At 42.3% G+C, this 25,938-nt stretch overlaps 1 protein-coding gene across 3 annotated transcripts in view; it reads left to right on the top strand.

Moving 5' to 3' along the window:
* Positions 1-25,519, top strand: part of SH3RF2 (SH3 domain containing ring finger 2) — a 107,510-nt gene extending 81,991 nt beyond the window's left edge. For all 3 annotated transcript variants that reach the window (XM_061616959.1, XM_061616957.1, XM_061616958.1), the window contains 5 exons: positions 11,237-11,331; positions 12,630-12,800; positions 21,281-21,516; positions 22,613-22,968; positions 24,361-25,519. In XM_061616959.1, the coding sequence (XP_061472943.1) occupies positions 11,237-11,331; positions 12,630-12,800; positions 21,281-21,516; positions 22,613-22,968; positions 24,361-24,660 (1,158 nt within the window). In that variant the 3' untranslated portion in view covers positions 24,661-25,519. The remainder of the gene's footprint in view (positions 1-11,236; positions 11,332-12,629; positions 12,801-21,280; positions 21,517-22,612; positions 22,969-24,360) is intronic.
* Positions 25,520-25,938: the final 419 nt, after the last annotated feature.

Raw genomic sequence — 25,938 nt, 5'->3', positions numbered from 1 at the left:
CCCATTATTGATCATGGTATTTTTGACTTATTTTTTTAAAATAAATTGTGATTTGTTTCTTTGTAAAGAAAACAATCATTTCTCTGTTGAAGCATTCAAACCCAAGAATGCTCATCTCCCCTTTTAAACATTTTTCTTTTCGTAACATGATGGATGTCACCAAGGTGATCCTTTACTCAGCACCAATGTCCTGCCATTTTGTGTAAAAGCTTACTGTTGGGGGGAATAGAAGACATAAATCCAGCTAAATGCGTAGCTGAAACATTCTGCATAATCCTCTAATAATTCAAACACCCATGAAGCCACTGGAGCTGTTGCCGGATGATTCAGAGAAGTCCCTGAAATGATCTTGGATACACATTGTAGTGCAGGCTGCCTCATCTTACCTTGCTCCAAGTTCAAGAACGATGTAAAAGGAGATTCACAGTTTCATATTTTGTTACTGCCAGTAGAGAAATAGTAGAATTTGTGACTGAATAATAAGCACTTCCTTCAAATGCCATCGAGGAATAAATGCACTACCCTGATAATTAAGGCACATTTTGAAGCGATGGGAAGCAAAGGTCCAAATTCCAGTGACCTTGGCATTAGAAAGGGAGATGAAGGAGAAAGAATGTGTGCATGAGATTAAAGCTGGCATCCTAGGTAAATTCCACTATAATTGCTTTTTCCCCCTTTTTTGCTGATCCAAAATTCTTAAGTATTCTCCATTACTGGCAATCTCCCTTCACTCCCTTTTCTAAAAACAATTCAGAAAATGTGGCTTCTGAATCCTCCCGCAGCTGAAGTAGGTAGTGCTGACGTGATGTAAACCTAAGGTCAGAACAAACGGCTAGAGCATTACCAATGGTGTGACATACTGTGCTATAACATGAACTGGAAATGATTAACTTTGTGGATACAGGGAAGGAATTAAGGTGGAGGAAGAGAGCATTGGGAGGAATTAGGAGGAGAAGACAGACAACAATATCGCCCTTATGAAACATGCCTGCCTCAAGCATTGTGATCTTTATTCCTAGGAGTGTGCCCACAAGAGTCTCCCAAAATAGTATTTTTTAAAGATCCACTATGTCAGGTATTTATAATAGTATTTGTCTTGCTAATGAGGGCTCTTGGGGAGTAAACAATACATAAGAAATGGCAGGAGCTCATAACAAACATAGTTTCTATCATGGCACTGAGCTGAGTGAGCTTTGAAAATACTAATATCAGATGTAGCCCTTGCATTGCTGCTGTACACCTGCTGTTTATAAGGATTACTGTAATCCTCCTGGGTCACTACTGAATAACATGTTCATTGAACATTCATCCTGGTTTGTCTGCACAAAGTTTGTGGGGAGGTTAGATATCCATTATTTGTTCACCATCCATAGGTTATACAACATTGCATCAAGAAAGTGTTATCTTATCATCCCCATGCATTTTTCTGTCACTTTCCTTATCCCAGCAGGTCCAAGGGGGGGATGTAGAAAGGCACCCAATCAACTTTAATTGCACAACTTGAATTTGCTGGTGTGTGAATGTATGTATTCCACCCGAAAACAGAAACAGTCTGGAAGCACCCCTGAAATTAAGATGACAGATGACCTTCTTGTTGGAAAAGAAGAAGAACCCTTCTGTGTCAGGGTTCAGTTACTTATTACTTTTGAAAGTGCCTTTGACCATGTGAAAGCCATGCAGTTGATAAAATATTCACAAATGTGGAGTTCTTGAGATCTTCTCAGTCCATTTTCCGTTCACTTTTTCACATGCTCCCAAATGAATGCATCTTCATTTATTTACAATGGTCACAAAGGTTGTTATGCAGACACTACTCATGCATGCCATTCACATACCGCTCTCTGTCTACTCATGCAACAGTTGCAAGTAAGCAGTCTATCTGTTGACCAACATTTTGACAGTCCTGCCTTCTCCCTTCTCTGCTGAACCTCTCCTACCAACTGCAAGTAATCTCACCTGAGGATAACACTTTAACAGCTAAGGGGCAAGCTACATATTACACATACATGCACATAACAAAGGTCTGCCTTCTTTTTTTAAAAAAAATGAAAAGCAACTGTGGAGCATTTTGAGCTAAAAAATAGTGGGTCAGAGATAAGAATAAGCACTCCCTTTCCCCTGCCACTCCTCAAAATTGCAACTTCTAGGGACTGCTTTTCTATAAAGAAAGTTGGGACTTTGTTAACAACTGGGACTTTGCCCAGTTGTGGACAATGTATAATTTAGCCATGAGCCTAGGGTACAGAGGATTAATTTAAGTCATCTTAAGCTAAAACTCGTACACCCAAAGGCTATGGAGATTTTTCTTTTTATTTGTTTGTTTATATCCAGGGCGGAAAGACTTTTTGGTTGAGTGTTTCAGACTTGTAGGGTAAAATGGCAAATTCACTATTTGTTTGCAAATCTGTACCACTCTCGCATGCAAATCATGCATTTATGTGATAGGGGACCAGGTTGCAGGCTTTCCCTTAACATCCACACTTTCAGCTGAAGAGAGCCTGATGGACATTCAACTATAGGCTCTGTTGCATTCAGCTGGAAACACTGCAAAAGATACTGCACACTACCACCACCATGTGCTCACTAAATGTGTGAAGAGCCCTGATGTGTTTTGTGCTTTAATTTGCTACTTAATTAGTGTACAACCTTACAGAGATCATTTAAAGCAGGCTTCACCTTGGCAAAGAAACACATAGAAAATTGGATCAATCTGTGTTGTGTACTGTACAATCCTTATGCAAGGTATCATGTTCTGGTGGAATCTCCCCTCGATCCCCCACCCACCTACCCCCATAACAGCACACTGGTGGAAAGTAAGGGCCACTCTAGAGAAGTGTTTAATTCATAGCAGGTATCTTGTTCTTCCTTTACTAATTATGTGGGAGTGGGCCAGGCTCAATCTCACTACACTTGTTCACACATTACACTTAGCACAGGCAAATGCTATCTGTACACATGCACAAGTGTTTGTGTTTGTGTGAAGGAGTGTACAATTTTTGATTTGTACATCTCAGCTGTACACTTGTTTTATGTTACATCTGAATACATACATACGAGTGTACAACTCAACTGTTTGTGTGCAGACTGTGTGCACAGGTACACAGATTATGTGCTCATTGAATGTAGCATGTGAACACCCCTGTGAAGGCAGCATGAAGGAAAGGGAGCCCTACCTCTTCACTCCCCCACAACAATCAGAATGGATATTTTCTGCATATGCAGATGTCTAGGGAGCCTTGGAGAGGAGAGAATCCACATTCATCCTGTGGGGAAGGAGCTCCATCCCAACTGCAGTGGGGGAATGAAGAGATAAGCTTCCCCTCCCAGACCAATGCCCATTATGTAGCTGCTTCCTTTAACACATGGTGGCAAAGGAGTTTCTCCTCATTAGCAAGATCTTAAGGGTCCCCGAGTATCATATGAGCCAGGTTCTGGCTACTGAAGGCTGGTACGCATTTTAACAGCCAAGTGCAGTTCATGTACACTGAATGACATTATTTTTTTATTATTATTATTATTATTTTTATTCGATTTCTATACCGCCCACAGCCCGAAGACTCTCAGGGCGGTGCACAATATAGGATAAAATACAATAGAATCACAAAAACAGTAAAAGCATACATATTAAACAATTAAACGACCTGATATACATTAAAAGCTAAAAGATAGAATTAAAATGCCTGGGAGAATAAAAAGGTTTTAACCTGGCGCCGAAAAGATAAAAGTGTAGGCGCCAGGCGCACCTCATCGGGGACATCATTCTTTATTCAGAATTCATTGTAACAGACAGTCTTAGCTTTGAGTGGGTGTTGTTTTTCTTTGCCATTTATTCAGCTTAAGCCTTCCTAAAGCTTAAGTTCACAAAAGCAACAGCCACAGTTTGTGAGGTGAGTAATTGCTGTGGTTATCTGCTACAGGGCAATGGTGGTGGTAGCCTTGATGGTTCTATACAACCTGTTTTTCCATTGGCATTTTCTAGGAAATTTATATTTGATTTAGCTTCGACTCAGAGACCCAAACCTGCCTGTGCCTTCTCTGATAAGTTAACTGTGCTGTTCAGTGACTGTTCTTTTCTCAAGGCAAGCAAGCAACATCAGTTATCTGCTAAAAAGCTAATAAAACTATAAGCTGGTTTAGCAGACAGCTCTAACACTGGGATAAATACAGGTAAGAAAATGAGTGACATGAACTCTTGGGTTGGTGACCCTTCTCTGCTGATTCCGTGCAAATAAAAAGTGGAACATTCTGGCTGGACTGTGTGTGTGGAGATATTTCCATCTCATTTCCTGATGCTTAAGAACCATGAAACAAATAGGAGCCCACTAAGGATTAATGGGGGAGAAATTTGATTCAGTTCACATTTAAAGCCAAATTGCCAAATTTGCTGTTTCTAAAACAAGTTGAGAACTGAAACACAGCCATTCTTTGAAATTCAGCACTTATCTGAATTTTGTGATGCAGTTCTCCAACCAGTGTTTACAGAAATGCATATTGTTATGAGCATGGGGGTTGGAATGGATGATACCTGTGGGTCCCCTTTCCAGCCTCTGATTTGGAATCCTGTGCCTTGGGGCTGGCCCACATGAATTTCTTTTGTTAAACAAATAGAGCGGCCAGGTACGAAAATGGGTCTATCAGTTGCTCAGCAACTGGTGAATGGGCCAGGAAGACCCTGTTGTCATTGAAACTCTTCAGGAGAGCCTTCCCCCCCTTCCTGGCGGCTAGCAGAAGTTTGTGCTTTGAGTGTTTGTAGAAGTGTCTAGAGAATGGCTGGGGCTGGAGTCAGGCAGAGAGGCTATCCCTCTGCACCATGGCTTTAGGATGCCTCCTGCGACCCAGATGGAAAAGCTGGATATTGGACTGCTGATGCCTTGAACCCCTCCATTCTAAGCTCAGATTGGAATGTGTGTAAATAAATAAACCATATTTCATAAAGACACCGCAGTCTCCGCTGACCTTCTTCCCAAAGGAAAGCAAACCCTGAAGGAGCGCAGGGATCCCTGAAATCTCACCGCTCAGAGATTGGGGAGGCATGCAACAATATGTTAGGGGAAAATGTGCATAAAAATGAACATATTACTGAAAATAAGATATAAAATGCATTATATTAGGAGAAATTGCTAGCAAAAATGTGTACATTAGTCAAAACTGCATAGAAACATGCATTAGGAGAAATTTGCACTAAAATGCTGATGAGTTTCAGGAAGTGGTTTTTTTAAAAACAAATTGCAAATTGCTGCAGAAATGTTGAGAACTGAATTCAAGATTAGAAAAATGAGAAACTGAGAGAACTAAAATGGACAGATCCATGTGAGAACTTGGTAGATATCCTTGTGAGAACTTGGTAGTTTAGTGACTGCAACAAAATGAGAGCAAATGGATGTCCCAGCACTGCTTTCACTGATGAGATGGAGAGTGGGACACAAGGCATGAGTTCCAGGCTAACAAATCTCAATGGTGGCTTCTGGAGTAACAGAAGGATACCTTGCAGATCACAAGAAGACAATACTGTTGACTTGCAGTTATATATTGGAGCAGCGACTAAATCTGGCCATAATGTCCTATGTTTCTAGAGAAGAGTACCTTCCACAAGAGTCTTGGGGCAGACTGTCACTATTTTCAGTTGGGGTTCAACCACATACCAACAAATTGAGGATGCACAATTATAGTTGATTGGGAAGTCTTGCACAACAAACCTGCTTCCCCATGAGGTCAGACTTTTTACGATAAGGAAAGGATGGGGAAATGCACTGGATTGTTTGGGATAACACTTGCTTTGATGCAGAGTCATCTAATCTCTCTGCAAACAAATCAAAATGAATGCTCAATAAACAGGTTGTCTGGAAGCACCCTTGCTGTTTAATTTTCCCACAGACGTCAATGGGGTGCATTAAGAACTGACTCTGCTTCTGTGTGTTCATGCTGGTGTTCACAGTCCTACCGCAGATTCTGTCTCTTGATTGTATTAAAAGGGGGACACCAACATGTGCTGAGCCCCCTTAACTGGAGTGCAAGATCTGTTGGAGTGTTAATGCTGTGGAGCCCCTCCATCTCAGGTTCGCCTGTATCTGTGTGCATCTGTGTGTGTAAATAAAACAATAGATCACAAAGAGGCAATGTGCTTCTGTATACCAGTTGCTGGGAATCATAGGCGGGGAGAGTGCTGTTGTACTCAGGTTCTGCTTTCAGGCTTCCCATGGGCATCTGGTTGGCCACTGTAAGAACAGAATGCTGGATAAATGGGCCTTTGGCCTGATCCAGCAGTACTCTTCATATGCTCTTAATGACACCACCGTCTCCAGTGAACTGAAGTATACCCTGGCACCTCTGACATCTCCCACTGCTTGGAGACTGAGGTGCACCCACCATGGGGCTGTCTCAAATTGTTACTGGCCCGACACATGTATCAGGACATACTCTTGATCTGATCTTCACCGCTGGTCATGGAGATGGTGATCTGAGGGTGGGGTATTTTTCATCTACTCCATTGTCATGGACAGATCACCGCTTGCTGAGTTTTAGACTCACGACAGCCCTTTCCCTCTGCAGAGGTGGGGGACCTATTAAGTTGGTCCGCTCCCGGAGGCTTATGGATCCTGTAGCTTTCCAGAGGGCTCTGGGAGTTTTTCCGGCTGATAGTACTGGTGCTCCTGTCGAGGCCATGGTTGACCTGTGGAATATGGAGATGACCCGGGCCATCGACATGATCGCTCCCGCGCGCCCCCTTCGCTGCCGAACTCATATAGCACCGTGGTATACCCCGGAGCTGAGAGTGATGAAGCAAGAGAGAAGGAGGCTAGAGTGCAGGTGGAGGCGAACTCCTGACGGATGTAATCATTCCCTGGTAAGTGCTTCCACTAAGTTGTACATAAAAGCGGTTAGGGCGGCGAAAAAGTCTTATTTTGCTACCACCATTAGATCATCCCTTTGCCGCCCAGCGGAGCTTTTTAGGGTGGTACGAGGGCTCTTACATTCTGGCCCTCATGATACTAAGGAAACATCGGAAGCCCGCTGCAACGAATTTGCGGAGCACTTCCAGGACAAGATTGCATGCATCCGTCGGGACTTAGACTCTGATGTTATGACAGATGAATCCATTGAAGTGTCCAGAGCGCGGCCTTGTCCTTTATTATTGGATGAATTTCAGTTGGTGCAGCTCGAGGAAGTGGACAAGGTGCTTGGAATGGTGCGGGCAACCACCTCTGCTCTGGACCCTTGCCCATCTTGGCTGGTGAAGACTGGCAGGGCTGTAACTGCCGGCTGGGCCAAGGAGGTAATAAATGCCTCCTTGAGAGAGGGAGTAGTCCCTGGCAGTCTCAAGGAGGCAGTAATAAGACCTGTTTTAAAGAAACCTTCTTTGGACCCAGATGTTTTGAACAACTATAGACCGGTGGCGAATGTCCCCTTTTTGGGCAAGGTTTTGGAGTGGGTGGTCGCTGGCCAGCTCCAGGCGCTCTTGGATGAAACCGATTATCTGGATCCGTTTCAATCCAGTTTTAGGTCCGGTTTTGGCACTGAAACAGCCTTGGTCGCCCTGTATGATGACCTTTGTCGGGAGAGGGACAGGGGGAGTGTGACTCTGTTGATTCTCCTTGATCTCTCAGCGGCGTTTGATACCATCGACCATGGTATCCTTCTGGGGAGGCTCGCGGAGTTGGGAGTTGGGGGCACTGCTTGGCAGTGGCTCTGCTCCTACTTAGCGGATCGTCGCCAGAAGGTAGTGCTTGGGGAACATTGCTCGACACCCTGGACTCTCCATTGTGGAGTCCCTCAGGGGTCGGTTTTGTCCCCCATGCTCTTTAACATCTACATGCAGCCTCTGGGTGCGGTCATCAGGAGTTTTGGAGTGCGTTGCCATCAGTACGCTGATAACACGCAGCTCTACTTCTCCTTTTCACCTTCTTCAGGTGAGGCTGTTGATGTGCTGAACCGTTGCCTGACCGCGATAATGGACTGGATGAGAGCTAATAAACTGAAACTCAATCCAGACAAGACTGAGACACTGTTGGTGAGCTCTTTCCCTGCTCAGATGGTGGATGTTTATCCTGTTCTAGATGGGGTTACACTCCCCTTGAAGGAACAGGTTCGTAGTTTGGGGGTCCTTTTTGACCCTTCCTTGTCGCTCGAGGCTCAAGTGGCCTCGGTGGCACGGAATGCATTTTACCACCTTTGCTTAGTCACCCAACTACGCCCCTATCTGGACAGTGATGATCTCGCCTCTGTTGTCCACGCTCTGGTAACTTCTAGATTGGATTACTGTAATGCGCTCTACGTAGGGCTGCCCTTGAAGACTGTTCGGAAACTTCAGCTAGTGCAAAATGCGGCAGCCAGGCTGTTGACAAGGACCAATCGGTCTGCGCATATAACACCTGTCCTGGCTCACTTGCACTGGCTACCCATTTGTTTCCGAGCTAGATTCAAGGTGCTGGTGTTGACCTATAAAGCCTTACACGGTGTGGGACCGCAATACCTTGTGGAACGCCTCTCCCGCTATGAACCGACCCGCTCACTTCGTTCAGTATCTAAGGCCCTCCTCCGGGTACCAACTCACCAGGCTGCCCGGAGGACTGTTACTAGAACTAGGGCCTTTTCTGTGGTGGCCCCCGAATTATGGAACAGCTTACCGGAGGAAATACGCCTGGTGCCTACAGTTCTTTCTTTTAGCCGCCAGGTTAAAACCTGGCTGTACTCCCAGGCATTTTAATGTTCAATGTTTTATGTTTAATGTTTTAGTTTAATGTGTTCCTTTCTGTTACTGATTTTATTCTATATTGTATTTTAATCTCGTTTTGTACACCGCCCAGACAGCTATTAGCTATGGGCGGTCTAGAAATGAAAAATAAATAAATAAATAAATAATATGTTCAACCACTACACTATAGCCTCTCCCCAGCATAAGAGTTTGGTGCTACCGTTGGAGCTTTGGTGTGTGCTTGCCATCAGTCCTGATCAGGCTTACCCATTTGGACCAGCAGGAAGTGGCATAGTTCCTATGTGGGCTGTATATCAAACAGCCAGTAATGCACTTGGATAAAATGGAAGAGAATATTCTGTGACAACGGTAACCTGGCCATACCTTGAAATGCTGAGACATTTTCTTCCCCAATGAAAACTGTTCTGTGTTTGCAGCGTTCAAACAGAAACCCATCTTGATAATCACTTCAACATAAAACAGTCTGCTTATTTGCCATCACTGTCTAAGCTCCTTCCTTGCTATATTTAACAATGGATAATCTTCAGTAAGAAGCTATTGAGGAATGTGGGGTGAGAAAGGTCTGCCTCTTTCTTTTAGCGGTGATACAGCTGAACAAGCACTAGAGGCTAAAGAATTCAATGTTATGGATGTGTGGGAATTTGCTGCCTTAACCCTCGTCAATTACGAAATGCTTTACAGCAAAGGAAAATACTTGCCTGCTAAGTGTTACAGGCTGACTTGCTGGATCCTACAGTGCTTCTTAAGGCGTTAGAACTTTGCACTTGACATAAAGGTGTGATGAAAGTGTGAAAATCCATTAGAAATGGAAGGGAGGGCAACCCTCAGTTGCAAAAACCTATCACTGGCTAGGACCTTCTATTAATGTACTCTTTAATTTCAAGACAGAAGTGGAAAAGAAAGAAAAGTTGGAAAACAAGGAATCTACTCTGGATGAAATGGCATTTGTGTTGGTGGAGAACATATTGTCTACAATATAAATGCACTTTTCTCGGAGATTCCTGCTGAAATTCGAAGAACACCTTTCTTTCTTTCTTTCTTTCTTTCTTTCTTTCTTTCTTTCTTTCTTTCTTTCTTTCTTTCTTTCTTTCTTTCTTTCTTTCTTTCTTTCTTTCTTTCTTTCTTTCTTTCTTTCTTTCTTTCTTTCTTTCTTTCTTTCTTTCTTTCTTTCTTTCTTTCTTTCTTTAAGAATTATGTTTTTAGCCCTCATTGCTTCTTGTATTCCAAAGGTTTATAATTCTTATTTTAAAAAAGGAACCCTAAATTGTGTTAGTGAGCTTCTGATTCATAGATCAACATTATAATGAATTCGAGAACCTAGCCCTTTGTATTCTGGATGATAGCATCAGGGCTTTTGGTCATGATAGCTGGTTCAGCAGTCAGCTAGAGATAATGTGTTCCAGTTTCTATCATGTGTTTTTAAGTCACTTTCTGGATCATATGTTTTTATTGACCTCAGTATTTGCACAACATCCCTGCTCCTAATTATGGAAGAACCAAACTGGGCAATACAAAGACTTCTTTTTTCTCTTTTCTGCAATCTATGACATAGAAGCAAAGACAGTAGGTAATTTAGACTATTAGCTGGTTGAGGCCATGAGCACTAATAGTACTAAATAAAGAATAATAGCTTCATATCAAGACAAAACTGCCTTGTAGGAGCAAAAGAAGCTGCAGACATACACTGAAATAAGATTGCAAACCAATACAAAGTCAGCCTTTGCATAAACAAATCACTTGGACAACCTACTTGCAGAAGTTTATCCTTACTGTATTTGTATGAGGTTTTTTTTAAAGTGTAATGGAAATATTTTTATTGGCAAGCAGTATATATTGGGAACTTGACTTGAAAAAGAGTACAAGTTCATTAGTTTGGGAGCTGAAGGAGAATATCAGCATACACAGATCTCTTGAGTTTCAGCCATAAAAACCCTCTGTTAGCAAGTGGTGTCATGTTTCATTGTTGAACCCTTCAGGGTCAAACTACACAAGACAGTGATTATGAATGTATGAATATAGTTTTCACTCCCTTTAAATTTTTACAAATAGCAGCTAGGGCTCCCAATCCTGACTGGGACTATGGCACAGAGGGGGGTAATCACCTCCACTGTTTTCCCAATTAAAAAATATGCACAAACACCACAAGCTGCTGTTTGTCCTGGAAAGAAAAACACACATGCATATATGGCGGTGGTTTTTGCTGATGATAGCGAATTGTGTGCTTCATTAGGGCTTCTCCAGTCACATTTCAAGTCTCTCTGGGGTGACCATCTAATCCTCATCATCCCTCATTCCTGACTGACAACGAGCAAACCAGTCCAACGTGTCCATTGCTACATCGGCGATTAAAATTTTAAAAGATATTTGATCACATATACAGCAGAGTGAATCAGGATTCTTCCATTTAACAGGATATGCTGCTTTGCCTTAAGGTCAGCTGCTTGTGGATTCTTGTTCAGGCACACTTCCTTTGAAAGGAGAATATAATAAGGCTCATTTGAATTCTTTTCTTCTCCTTTACAGGTCAGCACTTCCTATTACTCTGCACCTGGGCCTCTGGGGCAGTCTGCAGCCATTGTCACCCTTCCCCATTTACAGCAACACCTATCAGTGAATATGTACGTAAACTATATCCTTGTTAATGGAGGGGGGCATTTTGCTAGGCCCAGAGAAGACACAATTCACTAGAAAAGACCATAATGCTGGGAAAAACAGCAGGGAGTAGAAAAAGAGGAAGGGCAGACAAGAGATGGATTGATTCCATAAAGGAAGCCACAGACCTGAACTTACAAGATCTGAGCAGGGTGGTTTATGCTGTTGGAGGTTGCTGATTCATAGAGTCGCCATAAGTCATAATCAACTTGAAGGCGCATAACGACAAAGCAAACATACCACCAACTGCTATTTCCTCCCCCCCCCCCGGCCTGGAACAAAGGCTGGGCCAAAGCTCAGAGAAGTGTGTGAGAACAGAAAAGGGGATGGAAAAACCCTATGAGGCTGCCTTCCCACTACTATAACATATCAGTTCAAGCCCCCACATCTCCAAGTAGGGCTGGGAGAGACTCCCTGCCTGAAATCCTGGAGACCTGCTGCCAGTCAGTGTAGACAATACTGAGCTAAAAGGACCAATGGTCTGACTCAGTATAAGGCAGCTTCCTATGTCCCTGGCACTGGCTGCTGAGAATCCTACATTCAGCTTGGACAACAAGAAGGTACATATCAATTTAAAATGCAGCTGCCAGAATTATTTGATCCATCAGGAAATGTTATCATTTTTCTGTTGTAGAAGTGAAGAATGTTTCTGACGTTTTTTGGAGAGGGGTTTTGGATGACTGGCTAGTAAAGAGTCATGTGACCAGGAAATACCAGGGCAACAGACCTGAGGACCAAAAAGCTGGTGCTGAATCTTAGGGTGCAGTCTCCTAATATTACAGGTTCTGAGAGCAATGCTGCTATTCTTACCAACTAATCACATAATTATTGTGCCCTCAGCCACATATGTTCCCTTTTGTGTTGTTCACCACATCACCTCTTGTTTGGGATGGTGTTCTTCCCTTCCCCCACCCCAGGACCTTAGTGCATTTTTTAATCCTGACTTTATTGCTTCAGTGCGGGACACATTCACCCAGCTCACGTGGGAGTGTCCTGCCTTATACATTGTTACCCATTCATTCAGCATTCTTGATGAGTTGTCTTTTCTTAGTCTGATTCACTGGGACAGTCCCACATTGTGTGTCAGAAGTGTTGTTTGAAGAGGCCTCAGACATATTGCTTTTGGTTTGGCAGAAGTCACAGCAACAGTTCCTAGAGTGGTTTTAAAGCAGATAGTTGTGTCATAGCCTCATGATGTTGCATAAATGGAACTGTCTCTTCGGAGCACATAGCATTGTTCTTTTCATTGCTTTTGTTTCACCAGGTGTGTTGCTCTGCACTCCTACACAGCTCACAGTCCAGATGAACTAGAACTGCAAAAAGGAGAAGGCATTCGTGTTTTGGGGAAATACCATGAAGGCTGGCTAAAAGGAATGTCGTTGGCCACAGGAAAAGTTGGGATCTTCCCCAGCAATTACGTCACTCCACTGTTCAGGTTTGGCTTATGGTTTTTAATACATGGAAAGAGAGGGAGAGGAGAGAGAGATCTCAAAAAGTGCAGTGAGACCTTTTTTACAACCCAGATCAAACTCAAATTGGCTTAACATGACTGGATAACGAGTGGGATGGGGTGCAGGCTTTTCCACGTGCATTTTAGAACGTTTCTGCCCTTGTCACTTATAGGCTTATCATGCTAGTTTATTTTTTTCTTGGAGTGGAGGTATTGTGGCTTCCTAACAACCATGGCATATAATTCCCATTTTCTGTGGCTTGGAATAAAGGTGGGTCCACAGCTCCTAAAAATAATGATGTATATAAGTGGGGATACACAGGCAGGTAATGACCCATATCTAGGGGCTACTAGTAATAGGTGTAGAGACAGAGTGTCCTACAAAACATCCTAAGGCCAGGCCTCCTTGGAATTCCCTTTTTCTTCTCCACCCCGCCCCTATTAACAGCCTTGTCAGTTGCTACTGTACAAAAATTCTAAGCAACATTCTTAGTTTTAATTGTAACAGTTAGTTAATCATCCTAGCACAAAGCAGCTTTGCAGCGGCTCAGCACTGAGTCAAAGGAAGGGCTGTTTTTTTCTGAGAAGATAATGTAGATCGTGCCCAGAGAACAGAATAGGAAGTTCATCCAGAAGTTGGTGTGAATGGACAATTATACTTTATGCAGCTCTTGTGGCACAATACGCTGTATTTTGTATGTTCTTTGTGTGATCACACAGCCTTTATGGGAGTTTTACCTCAGTCTGAAAGATGAAATAGAGGCTACTGCTAGCTAGGGATGAGAGAGAACTTTGATTCAATTTGCATTTAAAGCCAAATCTATTAAATTCACAGTTTCCAAAACCATATAAGAACTGAAACACAACCATCCTTAAAATTCGCACTTATCCAAATTCTGTGGTGCAGTTCTTCAACCAAACAACATTTACAAAAATGCATATATTAGGTAAAAGTTGAGTAATAATGAATATACCAGTGAAACTAACATACAAAAATGCACTATATTAGCATAAATTGTGTACATTAGTCAAAACTGCATACAAACGTGTTTATGAGGGGAAATTCACACTAAAATATGGAAGAATTTCCATAAGTGTTTTTTTTTAAAAAAAATCGTAAATTGCTGCAGAAATGTAGCAAACTGAATTTAAGATTGGAGAAACGAGGAACGGAGAGAACCAAAATTGACAGATCCTTCCATCCCTACTGCTAGCATTAGCACTGTTGATAGCAGCCAGTGAGCCTGTAGGAGCTGCCGTATCTGCTACTTAAGCTGACCGACAGGATGGACTTCTATCTTCACATTTGAAGTTGTCCTTTTTATAATGTAGCATGTCCTGACCCAAGCAGGATTGGCACTTAAGGGGATCTTGTAAATTTCAGATAAGTAACTAACCAGGAAGCTAAACATGTGTCATTATGTTTGTGCTAATGAAAACTTGCTTCTGCTGTCATTATGAAACTGAGTTCCTGAGTATCTTGTCTAAGTGAAGCTCGAACAGTTAGCAAGCAAAGGAGGCTGAGAAAGGAAATTGCTTAAAGGCATAAAAACAACTAAGAAGAATGGGACTAGCAGCTGCAACCCCACCCCTATCGCCATGCCTCCTTTAGAGCATCTCCTTGAGGCTATGGTCAAAACTGGCCAACAGGAGGTTCAAATGAGACAAAAGGAAGTAATGTTTCACATTTCATATTGTTAACTCGTGGAAGTCACTGTGCCACAGGATGTGCTGATGAACACGAACATATATAGCTTTAAAACAGGGTTAGACAGAAACTAATGGAAGGCGGCTGTTGTATTTTATAGTTGTAGTCCCTTTCCAGTTTGTTCTTCAGATGTTTGTCCCTAGGGGAGCCCAGAAGAAGTAAGGAGGTATCCTTTTGGATCTCCTGGAGGGATTGGAATAGGGGGCACTGTGTTACGGTGGTTCCGTTCCTATCTCTCCGATAGGCACCAACGGGTGGCATTGGGGGATGAGGGTTCAGACCCTTGGCCTCTCAATTGTGGTGTGCCACAGGGTTCTATCCTCTCCCCCATGCTATTTAACATCTATGTAAAGCCGCTGGGGGCCATCATCAGGAGATCTGGGCTGCGGTGTCACCAATATGCGGATGACACCCAGCTCTATCTCTCGTTCAAGTCCTCTCCAGAGTTGGCTGTGGATACCATTTCCAAGTGCCTGAAGTCCATAAGTGAATGGATGGGAGGTAATAGGCTGAAGCTAAACCCTGACAAGACCAAGGTGCTACTCGTGGGAGACAAGAGAAGGTTAGGAAATATAGACCTGGTGCTCAATGGGGTGAAATTGCCCCTGAAGGACCAGGTCCGCAGCCTTGGGGTCATTCTTGACTCCCAGCTGTCCATGGAGGCTCAGGTCATGGCAGTGAGCCGGGCAGCTTGGTATCAATTGATACAGAGGCTGCGACCCTACCTTCCTGTCCATCTTCTCCCACGGGTGGTACATGCCCTGGTCTCCTCTCGCTTAGACTACTGTAATGCGCTGTACATGGGGTTACCCTTGAAAACGGTCCGGAAATTACAGCTGGTTCAGAATGCGTCGGCACAGTTGATTAAGAACAGCCGTCGCCGTGATCACATCACTCCGGTGTTAGAAGATCTGCACTGGTTACCAGTTGTTTACTGAGCCCAATTCAAGGTGTTGGTATTAACCTTTAAAGCCCTATACAGTTTTGGCCCAGTTTATCTGAAGGAGCGCCTCCAGCATCACCAAATATGCCGCCTGACGAGATCAGCCATGCAAGACCTTCTCTCGGTCCCACCAGTTAAAACAGCTAGGCTGGTGCGGACCAGAGAGAGGGCATTTTCAATTGTGGCCCCCACCCTCTGGAATTCTCTGCCCTATGATCTTCGCCATGCCCCCTCCCTGCAAAGTTTTCGTCAAGCCTTGAAAACCTGGCTATTCAGGCAGGCCTACAAAATCCCGGGGGTAGATTAATCTTTTCTTGCTGCAGTTGTGGGTGGTTTTAGATTAATTTTAGATTGGAGTTGTTGGGTTGTATGTGTATTTTATATGATGTATTAATTGTATTTAATTCTAATTGTACGTCGCCTAGAGTGGCCGCTGACCCGGCCAGATAGGCGACCTAGAAATAAAATTTTATTATTATTATTATTATAAGGAGGGGAAAGAGGAACGAGTGGAGAAAAGAACGAAGTAAAAGGAAAGAAGTCAGATACTGTCAGAAGCAAACGGTGTTTGTGACCAAGTGTTGTCTACTGTGTCAGGACCAAGATGCAAAAAGAAGCCTGTAAATGGCTGTTAGCCATGATAGCTGCCTAGAACCTCCATGTTCTGAGGAAGTTTACCTTTAAACAGCAAACTTCATGCCCTTCTTACAGGCTTCCTAGAGGCATACGACTGGCCACTGGTGGAAGTATGGCTCTTCTTACGTTGTTACTGGGAGCAAATTAGCAAAGCGTTTATCTCAACAAAGTTGGTTTAGTTAAAAGAAAAATAAAATAAAATAAAATAAGAAATGATGATAGAGATATCACGGGTTGTATTCAATTAAGTCCTACTCCAAGAAGGCTCATTGAAATTAATAAACCTAAGTTAATCATGTCTATTAACATCAGTGGGTCTATCCAGAGTAGGGTTAGCATTGAATACCATTTCATGAGTTAGAACAGCCTTCTTCAACCTGGTCTCTACCAGATGTTCAGGACTACTGTTGACTGGGGCAGATGGGAGTTCTAGTACCAAATAACTGGAGTGCACCAGGTTAGAGAAGACTGACTTAGAATATAGAGGGGCAGTACTGTTCCGTAAAGAGGACAATTATAAGATGTAATCATGTAGGAATACCTCAGCTTCAGCTGTTTGGACTCCTGAAAAAGTGTGGATTGTTGTAGCTTCTAGTGACACTTATTACATGTAGACACTGATGGACAGATGACAGCACAGGTAGAGTATGTGCAAAAATAAACCATGGAAGACCTGTGAGGATAACTCCCCACATCAGCCAACTCTGTTTTTCTATGTGATCATAACAAAATAGCACAGCTCTCCCACACAGCCAACTCTTATTCTGAAGTAACAGAACAGAAGAGGTGAATACCATGGTAAAAGGTGAGTTGTTGAAGATAATCCAAGGAAGTTGATGACATGCAGAAACCTGGTATAATGCAGGCTGGGAATAAGATAATTAAGTGTCATTTTATAAAGAATATCTATATATTTGTAAAAAGTATCCAAGGAAAACAATGACATGCTGAGCTAAAATCCACAGTGGACTTTTAGCCTGCACATGCTGTGATTCACCTTACAAGTCTCGTCCGTTAAGCTTCTTCTTAAAAATAAAGGCAGCTCTGTCTGTAATCACTATAAACTGACAAATGAAATTCAGGTTGCTTTCCTCTTTGAGGGTCAGCCAAGATGAGGGTAGTTGTCTAATACAGTTTAGTTTTGTTTGTTTTATGATGGGGTTGTTCGTTTCTTATGTTACATATTGGACTTGTTTTATGGCTTCTGTAATTTTTGTATATTATTATTTTTCTGTATATTTTTATTATTTCATTCCATTGTTTCCTGCTCAATGTTTTCTTCCCCATCCTCCTAGAAGCTGATGTTTAGCTATAGCCTGTAAGGCAGTATAGCTGACTTTTCCAGTGACTTTGCTGAAGCCTGTGCTGAGCTCAGAGAGTTGTGTGTCCAAGCTGAACATCAGCTTTGAGAAGGCTCAAGTGAGCCAGAATCAAGTTTGGCTCCAAAACAGTGAATCTTCCTCGCAAGCTGTTCTGGGGTTCAGAGCAGAGAAGCAAATTACACCAGTTGAGACTTTACCTAAATCAGCATTCACAGCATCCACTTCCCTCCTTTTCCTCTGTTCTTTTCCATATATCACATTGTAGATTGTAACCTCAACGAGGCAGGGACTTCTTACATATAAACTCATCATCATCATCATCAAAAACAACAAAACAACAAGCAAAAGACTGCAGAGTGGAGTAGTTCTTGTTCAGGGTTCCATACATGCTATTCCATTCCATCCTCCACAGTTTTCCTTTTATTTTCTGCCAATCAGTGGTGCCCACTGAGCATTCTAAGTCCACATTTGTGGGATTTGTTCTCTGTTTGAGGGGTCCTCCATTTTGGATTTTATGGGGAGCATACTCATGCCCAATCCAAGCTTTACTTACTTACTTAATTAATTAATTTGTTTTGTCACCTCATAACATATGTTCCATTGGCAACAAAGCTCTGTCACTTCCATCCCTGGTGAGGACATTCAAAAAATAGCTCCCCAGGACCAATCTAGAAATGGTTTGTCCAGACAACTGGATGGTTCTCTTGATCTGTGGGTCTCTTCATTCATTCTCCTGTTCTTGCCACTCCGATTAATTCCCCCCTCGCTCTCTCACACACACCCAATTCTCAGTTTTTTCCATCAGTCAGCATTCTGTGGCCACTGAGCCCCCACTTGGCCGTTTCTGTGATCCCCTCCCCACCCCATTAGAATTTTTTTGATAGAGTTTATATGTACCCCTACAATCCTTAGGGTTACCCCAGGTCTGCCAATACTTCCGTCTTATGCATGATGTTTTGGCTACATTCGTGTGAGCACATGCAGACTTGAATCAGACATAGACATTAGTAGTAGTAATAATAGCAGTAGTTGAAGTAATGGTAGTAGATAGAAAGGCAGGGCAAGCCCGTCAAGTGGTCCTAACTTTCATGCAGTCTGATCAACACTACCCATTTCTAACTTAACCCAGTCATTTGGTGACAATCTGTGCTAGGCAAAAGGGGCTTATCCAAAAGAGATGTCGAGACAGAGTGTCTCCCTGCACACACACATGCAGGTCATCATCTTTCCACTCAAATGCCTCCTCTCAGATGAGGACCAGAATGAATGCTGTGTGTCACTATGCTCATTTCCTACCTCTGTGGTGTCTTTCTATTGCTACTTAACTATTCATGGTTGGCTGTTCGTAGACTTTTCCCATTAGTGGGACCTCGCTGACTGACCAGATTTTTAAACATAAATGCAAAGTTGCACAGTTATGAAAAACATAAGGAAACCTGCAGCTTCACAGACCAAAATAAAACAAAACCTCTCTGGGCTTGTTCAGTCCTCAGCTATCTTTTGGGCAATCGAAACAGGGGAATAAAAGGAAGGGCAAACAGTCCCAGTGCATCTCAGGTTGCAGTCCTATATTCCCTTTCCTGGGAGTAAGACCCATTGAACTCAATGAGGAATTGGGGGATCAGACATGTGCAGGATTGCACTGTGAACCACGATAGCTGATTTAGTTTAGATGGGTCTCAACTCTTCCACGTGTGTTCCTATCTTGCTTAATTTCAAGAGGATTTGTCTTTATTTGGCATGGTGTAGCGTAGGTTGATTGTGATCATCTCAACCACAAACGTAATATGTGAACAACCCTAAGATGTTGTAATCCTTGATAAAATGAAGTACAGGAAAACTGAGTGAAAAATACCCATTTTTAGCCTTCTGTCAGAGATATGGAATGCCCTAGTAGAAACCTAACTATCCATGTTATTGCTTTTACAGAGGACACACTTTTACTCATTTCTTCCCTTGCTTATATTTCACAATGTTAAATTGCACTGCTTGCATTGGAAACACCACAGCTATTATGGGCCCAGAATTATCCCTCCTGTTATCCACTAAACCCCTCACATTAAGATGAGCTGATGATTATTCTTCATGTCTGGTTCATTTATCCAGGAGATGGCCTCTGATAAGGCTGTGGCCCCGCCTCTCCAATAAACCAACCAAACAATCAAAAGCATAGCCCAGAGACTTTGGAAGTTGTTGTCCATTTTGAGTCTAAAAACTTTTCTAAAAGTTGATCAGGCAACTCAGGTGAATTGGTAAGGCACACTCCCATCATTTTTGCCTGTTGAGCAGCACAGGTTGTTGTGGTGGTTGTTTTCTGCCATTGTAAACTGCAAACAGTAAAAGAGTTGAACAGCAGTTTATAAAATGAAGCAGATTAATTCGCTGCATCAGATTTGATCTTTAGCAGTGCACTTCCTTAGGGAAAAAAAGAAATTATCTTACAATAGCTTGAATCCAACAAGAGCTCACATTTTATATTGATTCCCTTGCTGTCTTATATTCTGATAGACAAAATAAATCCTGCAGCTGCTCTCCTGCTCATCCCTCTATACAAACTAGAAAACATGAAATTAACTCTGGATGTGTTTGTACATACTTATTATCTTCACCGCATTCACACACACACACCAGTTTCTACTTCCACAATGTTTGCTTTCTGAATCACAGGCACACAAAAATGTCAATCTACATTATTTACTCCCCATTTCCTCCTCTCTCTTTTTTCCTGGCATTTCTTACTCTCAAGTAAATGCCTGCCAACAATCAGAAATGGCAATGGAGGAGACTGCCATCTCCACCCAAAATGTCCCCCTCTGCCTGCCAGACATTCAGCCCAACAACCATGTTTGTTTTGTGCATGCAGAATTAGAAAAATGTACACTGTACATATCCACAGACTGTAAACATGTAAGCGTGCACACAAGGAACACTGCAGCTGATTCAGCAGGGGCAAAAACACGAGTACCTGTGCTCTTCCAGATGACCTGTTCACTGAACATAGATGCTGATTTACTTGCTCAAAGCTTAGATAGAGGTTAGGCTATGTCTTGTGTTTATTGAGCATCCATTCTGATTTATTTTGGGGAGGTTATACAACAATGAGCATTCATCTAGCTTTACTTAGTGGACTTGTGGACTTCTTGTGCTTGGGCAACAGAGGACTTTAATCCACTTTAATTGCTCTAATCTAAATTTCCCAGTATGCATTTGAATCCATCGCACAAACTACTGACAGTCTAGAGGCTGTCAGCAGGACGGCATCAACAGTAGCAGATTAAAGCTAACAATGAAAGGTCGCCCTTTTTAAATCTGAGGATTCATTCAAAATAATAGGATGCAAGCACAGTACTAGAAGCTTTCTTGTACACACTCACATTTCCTCATTCCACAGAAACATTTGTGCTGCTGCTTTGAACCAGAGTGGTAAGTAATTGTGAGGGATATTCTTCAGCTTTATCCTCCTGATAGGTAATACAAATGCCCGTTGGTGATGCGCAGTCTACCATGACAGGGCTGTAATGCATGGTCTACATCATTAAAAGTTGGTGTGAATATTGTTGTTGGTATTATTGTTGTTGGTATTTTGTGGGATCATAACCTCTGTCATTAATACTATTTTTGTGGAATTCTGGCACAGCAGCGGAAAGAATTCTGGAAAAATATTAAAACGCACTGATACTGCATTTCAGAATGTACAAATGCTTGCTGCTCAGATTTCACACTTTGCCCTTCTTTTTCTAATTAGATAGCAAAACTCCTGGATCTGAATTGTGCAGCTGCATTTGCTCCCTAATTATCTGAAATCAGACTCTCTCTCTCTCTCTCTTCCTTATATTTGCCTCTCCTAAACAACCAGGAGGTCTTCAAGCTTCCCTGATTCAAGGACACCGTCCATCTATGCGACTTGGACATTATCCACTTCCTCACTTTCATCCCAAGGAAGCATCTCAGAGAACGGCCCAAGGCAAAGCAGACCTTTGAAATCTGCCTTCATGCCCACATCTTTGGCCTCACCTGTGAGGAACCTCTCTGTGCCAGGCACCCCAGGGCAAGCAACATTGCAGAGGAGAGGACGTGGCAGCAATAGGAAGAGTAAGTCCTGGTGAGAGAGAGAGAGAAACATATGAACCTGTTCCCAAGTGGCAGAGAGATGACTAGAAGCCTTTAATTAGCACACTAAAATGTGGGGCTGATGCAATAAACATCAGTGCTAGGCTAAGCTTCCTGAAGAGCTGATTGCACACATACAGCTGGATAGGAAGCCTTCCCTGCCAAAGACATGGATATACTAGTCACAACCTGAGATAAATCCAAACATTTGTGGCAGAATTAATTGTTCAAACACTATCTGGAGATAAATTTGATTATTTACTTACTGAGCAGAGAAATGTCAGCCAAAACTCTCTGTGTCCCACTGGGATATTCAGGGTCTTAGTTAACTCTTTCCCCATTAAGTAAAACTGAGATTTTGGGGATAAAATAGAAGTGTTGGCAGCAAATTTACAAGTATGTAGTCATGTAATCTATTGTTATTTGGGGTTCACCAAGGTTTCTACAGAGCAGTGTTCATTCTGGTAAACTTTCCCAAACATTAATATTTGTAAAGAGTTGTGTAGGCACAGAATAGTCAAGGGGCACACAGATGCGTTTGACAGCAACAGTCACTGTTATTTAAGTTACATCATCATTGCACATTGTCCTTTACAGAGTAATAGAGGTATACATTTTTTCATAACAAATGAAAAATTGAACTGAATGGGGCCCACTGAGTTCAGTTTTAATTTGTGTTTTGGATGTTACAAATGTGTACATGGTGGGGGGGGAATTGCATGTGCTTGATGTGATTTCTATGAAGTGATTGTGAAAAAAATGGGATCTTTAATAATGAAAACAAATGGAATAACCAAAAAACCACAACGCTGCTGTGCACCTTCATACAGAGTAAGATAGATAAAAGGCATGTAAAAAGATATGTGCCCTACTATTGTGTTATAGCTCCCTTGCAACTTTCTGTCAACCCTTAACACTCTAGAAGTATATGGTATGGTTGCCAATAAGTCTGAAGACTAAACTTCAGCTAAGTACTGCAATTTAGCAATTTTGTCCCATCTTTTTTAATATGAAATTTCAGCAATGAGCTGTTAAGTGGTTATGATAATCTCTTCTTGAATTCTGCCTCCCTACCTAGATGGATCTTTACAGAAACCTTTGCAACCAGGAGCTCTTATTCCATTTGTCAACTCGCTCAAGCGAACTCCTGCCACCCAGACACGACCCCAGCAATCTCAGATATATCAACATATCTCTACTCTGCCTCGAGGGATTAGCACGACCGACATAGGAGCCAGGCTGAATTCTTCCCATGATTCTTCATTAGTGTTAGTGCCCCGAGGTGGAAGCAGCCGAGCTCCTTCTGTGTGTAGCTCAGTAGTATTGGACACCAAAGAATTGCCTACAAAAAATGATCCAGCTCTAAAGCCACCTGCATCTGCTCCACCCTCCATTCTGGTGAAGCCAGACACCTTCAGGAACACCACTGAGAAGGTAACTATGGGGTCTGTTCACCATACAGGAGTAGTTTTATGTATCTAAAGTTATGATTATGGAAAGCCTTGAAAATCATATTAGCACTGTGGGATTGGACAAGTCCCAATCAACTTAAAATTACCTTGTTGGGTAGGTGGGGAAGGTATTCTCTAAAGAATTCAGAATTACGTTTGAGGTTTTTTATTTGTGTTGGCAGAACCAGACTGTATAAGGGCTCAGAGTCTAGGCCCCCTTTCTGTATTATACATTTAAAGCATTATCACACCACTTTAAAGAGTCATGACTTCCCCTAACGAATCCTGGGAACTATAGTCTGTTAAGGGTGCTGAGAGCTGTTAGGAGATCCCTGTTCTCCTCACAGGGCTACAAATCCCAGAGTTCCCTAGGAAGAGGGATGATTATTAGACCACTATGGGAATTGTAGCTCTGAGGGGAATACAGGGTTTCCTAACAACTCTCTGCACTCTTAAGAAACTATAGTTCCCAGGATTCTTTGGAAGAAGCCATGACTATTTAAATAGTATGATACTGCTTTAAATGTATAGTGTGGATGGGGCCTAGATCCTCCCCATTTGTGTCATTTGTGACTTCTCAAGGAGCATTTTCCTACTATGGGAGCGCATTCCCCATTGTGTTAACTTCACATTAGCACAACATCACCATGAATTCAGCATGCAGCACTCTCTCTCAGTATGCCAAGACGCTCCTTCACCTCTCTCTGTTCTCAACAGGAAAAGATCATCCATGTCTCGGTTGATTTGTGGATTGAAATTGAACAGTGGGAAATGTAGATATGATTTATCATTTCCACAGAAAGTCCTGTGGCTGAACAGGTAGCACATAGAGAAGTCCTCCTAATTCCTGAAGGTTAAGCCTTGGGATAAATCTTTTCAGACACCCAGCCCATGTGTAAACACAGATATTACAGAAGCAAAATAATAGACAAATACTAAGCATTTATATAGTATTTGTTACAGTTCAAAGCACTTCACATACATTATTACAGTGATCCTTACAAGTACCCTGTAAAGTAGGCTAGAATTATCTCCATAATAAATCAAAATAATGATTTCTTCCCTAAATCCACCTAGCAAGTTGATGTTATCTAAACCAGATATCATACACAGCACACCCACTGTCAATAGAAAAGATGTGTTTGTACTGACTATTAATATCTTTTGGAGTGGAATGGACCAGTGGGCAAGTAGTTAAGGAAAGTCCAATCTCAAAGCTCTCCCTGGAGAGAAGGTCAAAGTAGTTTGTTTTCTAGTACCCTGGCTGAGGAAATTCTAAAAGCTGAAGTTTGTAATTGTGTCTGCACATAAGAAAGTCAACACTGGTGGCAGCCTTCTAGGAACAGAATAAATCCTGACTTCTCTTCTATTTCAGCAAGTGAAAACGGTGAGATTTCAGAACTACAGCCCACCACCATCCAAGAGACATAGCTCTCTATCTTCACCAACCCTCTCCAATGGCAAACCTGAGCAAGGTGGGGTTCCAGAAGCAATGCAGCCAGAGACACTCAAGGGCCTTGAAATATCAGCTCTCTATTCCCGGCGTATTGTTATCTCTAGTCCAGTTTATCAAAGGAGGATGCCGCATCCCAAGACCTCATCACTGGACCTTTCTGGCCAGGTTGGCCAGCTGTCCTTTCCTACAAAAAAAAATGGCAGCATCTCTGAAAACTGAAAAGTAATCCAAGCTAAAATTGCTTACAGAGAAGAATGACAACAAATGACCAAAGTGAAGCAAACAACAGCCACCAGATATGCCATACGTCTCAGATCCAGTCTGCCAACACAAATTTAAATCTCACAGAAGTAGGCTGCTGTCAGGAATCTGTACCACCACTGGCAATTTAGTGGACGGGATGCTACTTTTTCTCATACTGGACAGAAGGGTCTTTTTTGAGTGGGTTTAATCTACAACTCAAACGGCAAGAGTGCATCATGGATATGTATTTTTCTTTAAATATGTATATTCATATGTATTTAAATACAGGTTAATTTGTAACAGATTGATGCAAAATAGAACTCACTTATGAATGAAATATAAAGCTGACATGGGCTGAAAAAAGACTGATCCATCCATCCCTGGTGGAAAGCGATCATACTGAAGACCACAGTGCCCATCCAGCTTCCATCTAGCTCCCCCTGATCTCTAGCCACTCTTCTGCCTGCCCTCAATCCCCATGTGTAGCCAGCAACATGATACTACAGGAGGACCAGTCAGTCCCACCCTGCAGAAGGCCTTTCCTCTCCCAAACTCCATCTGCGTTCTCTTCAGCTGGTCTCATCTGCACAATGCTTGCTTACTCCCAGCCTCTCTCATTCTCTCTGGCTACTTAGCCTCAGCAATAAGCAGAATCAGAATGCCATATCATATTAACCCAGCTATGACTGATGTTTAGAATAGTGCTATATGATAGAGCTTTGTTTATTTTGTTCCCACTGCTAGTTCAAAGGCCACGCATTCCAGCCAAAGTAAGGGAGCATGAGATTTTGTGATGGAACCTGTGGTGTCATTTCAATAAAAGTTGGGAGCTAAAGTTCTTGGATGATTGAGCAGAACGAATGAAACTGACACAGTAGATATTTGCAGCTCATATACAGCATTTGGACAACACTAGAAGGGAAAATTTTTCATTTCGAATCAGAGTAAGTGATTGATAGAAGCATCTATTAGCTTGCACCAATCACCTTTTCATCTTCGTTTGTAGCAAAATGCAATATTGATCGCTATTTTGGAATTACCCTACATTTGGGCCCAAAATTTACCCCTATATTGTATGGAAAACCAGTTCTCTGGACTTTGTAGAATTGTGCTCTTTTTATTTTCCTAAAGTAGGTTTGTCTTCCCAATGCATACAGAGCAGATGGGAGTTTACAATCTATGGAACACTTAAGAGACAGAGCAAAATGATAAGTTAAAGCAATTATTCTTATGAGCCAGCATTAGATTCAGGTC

This window comes from Rhineura floridana, chromosome 3 (assembly GCF_030035675.1).
Source record: "Rhineura floridana isolate rRhiFlo1 chromosome 3, rRhiFlo1.hap2, whole genome shotgun sequence".
Taxonomy (NCBI): domain Eukaryota; kingdom Metazoa; phylum Chordata; class Lepidosauria; order Squamata; family Rhineuridae; genus Rhineura; species Rhineura floridana.
The sequence above is the reverse complement of the archived record's forward strand: the minus strand, read 5'-3'. Positions and strand labels throughout refer to the sequence as shown.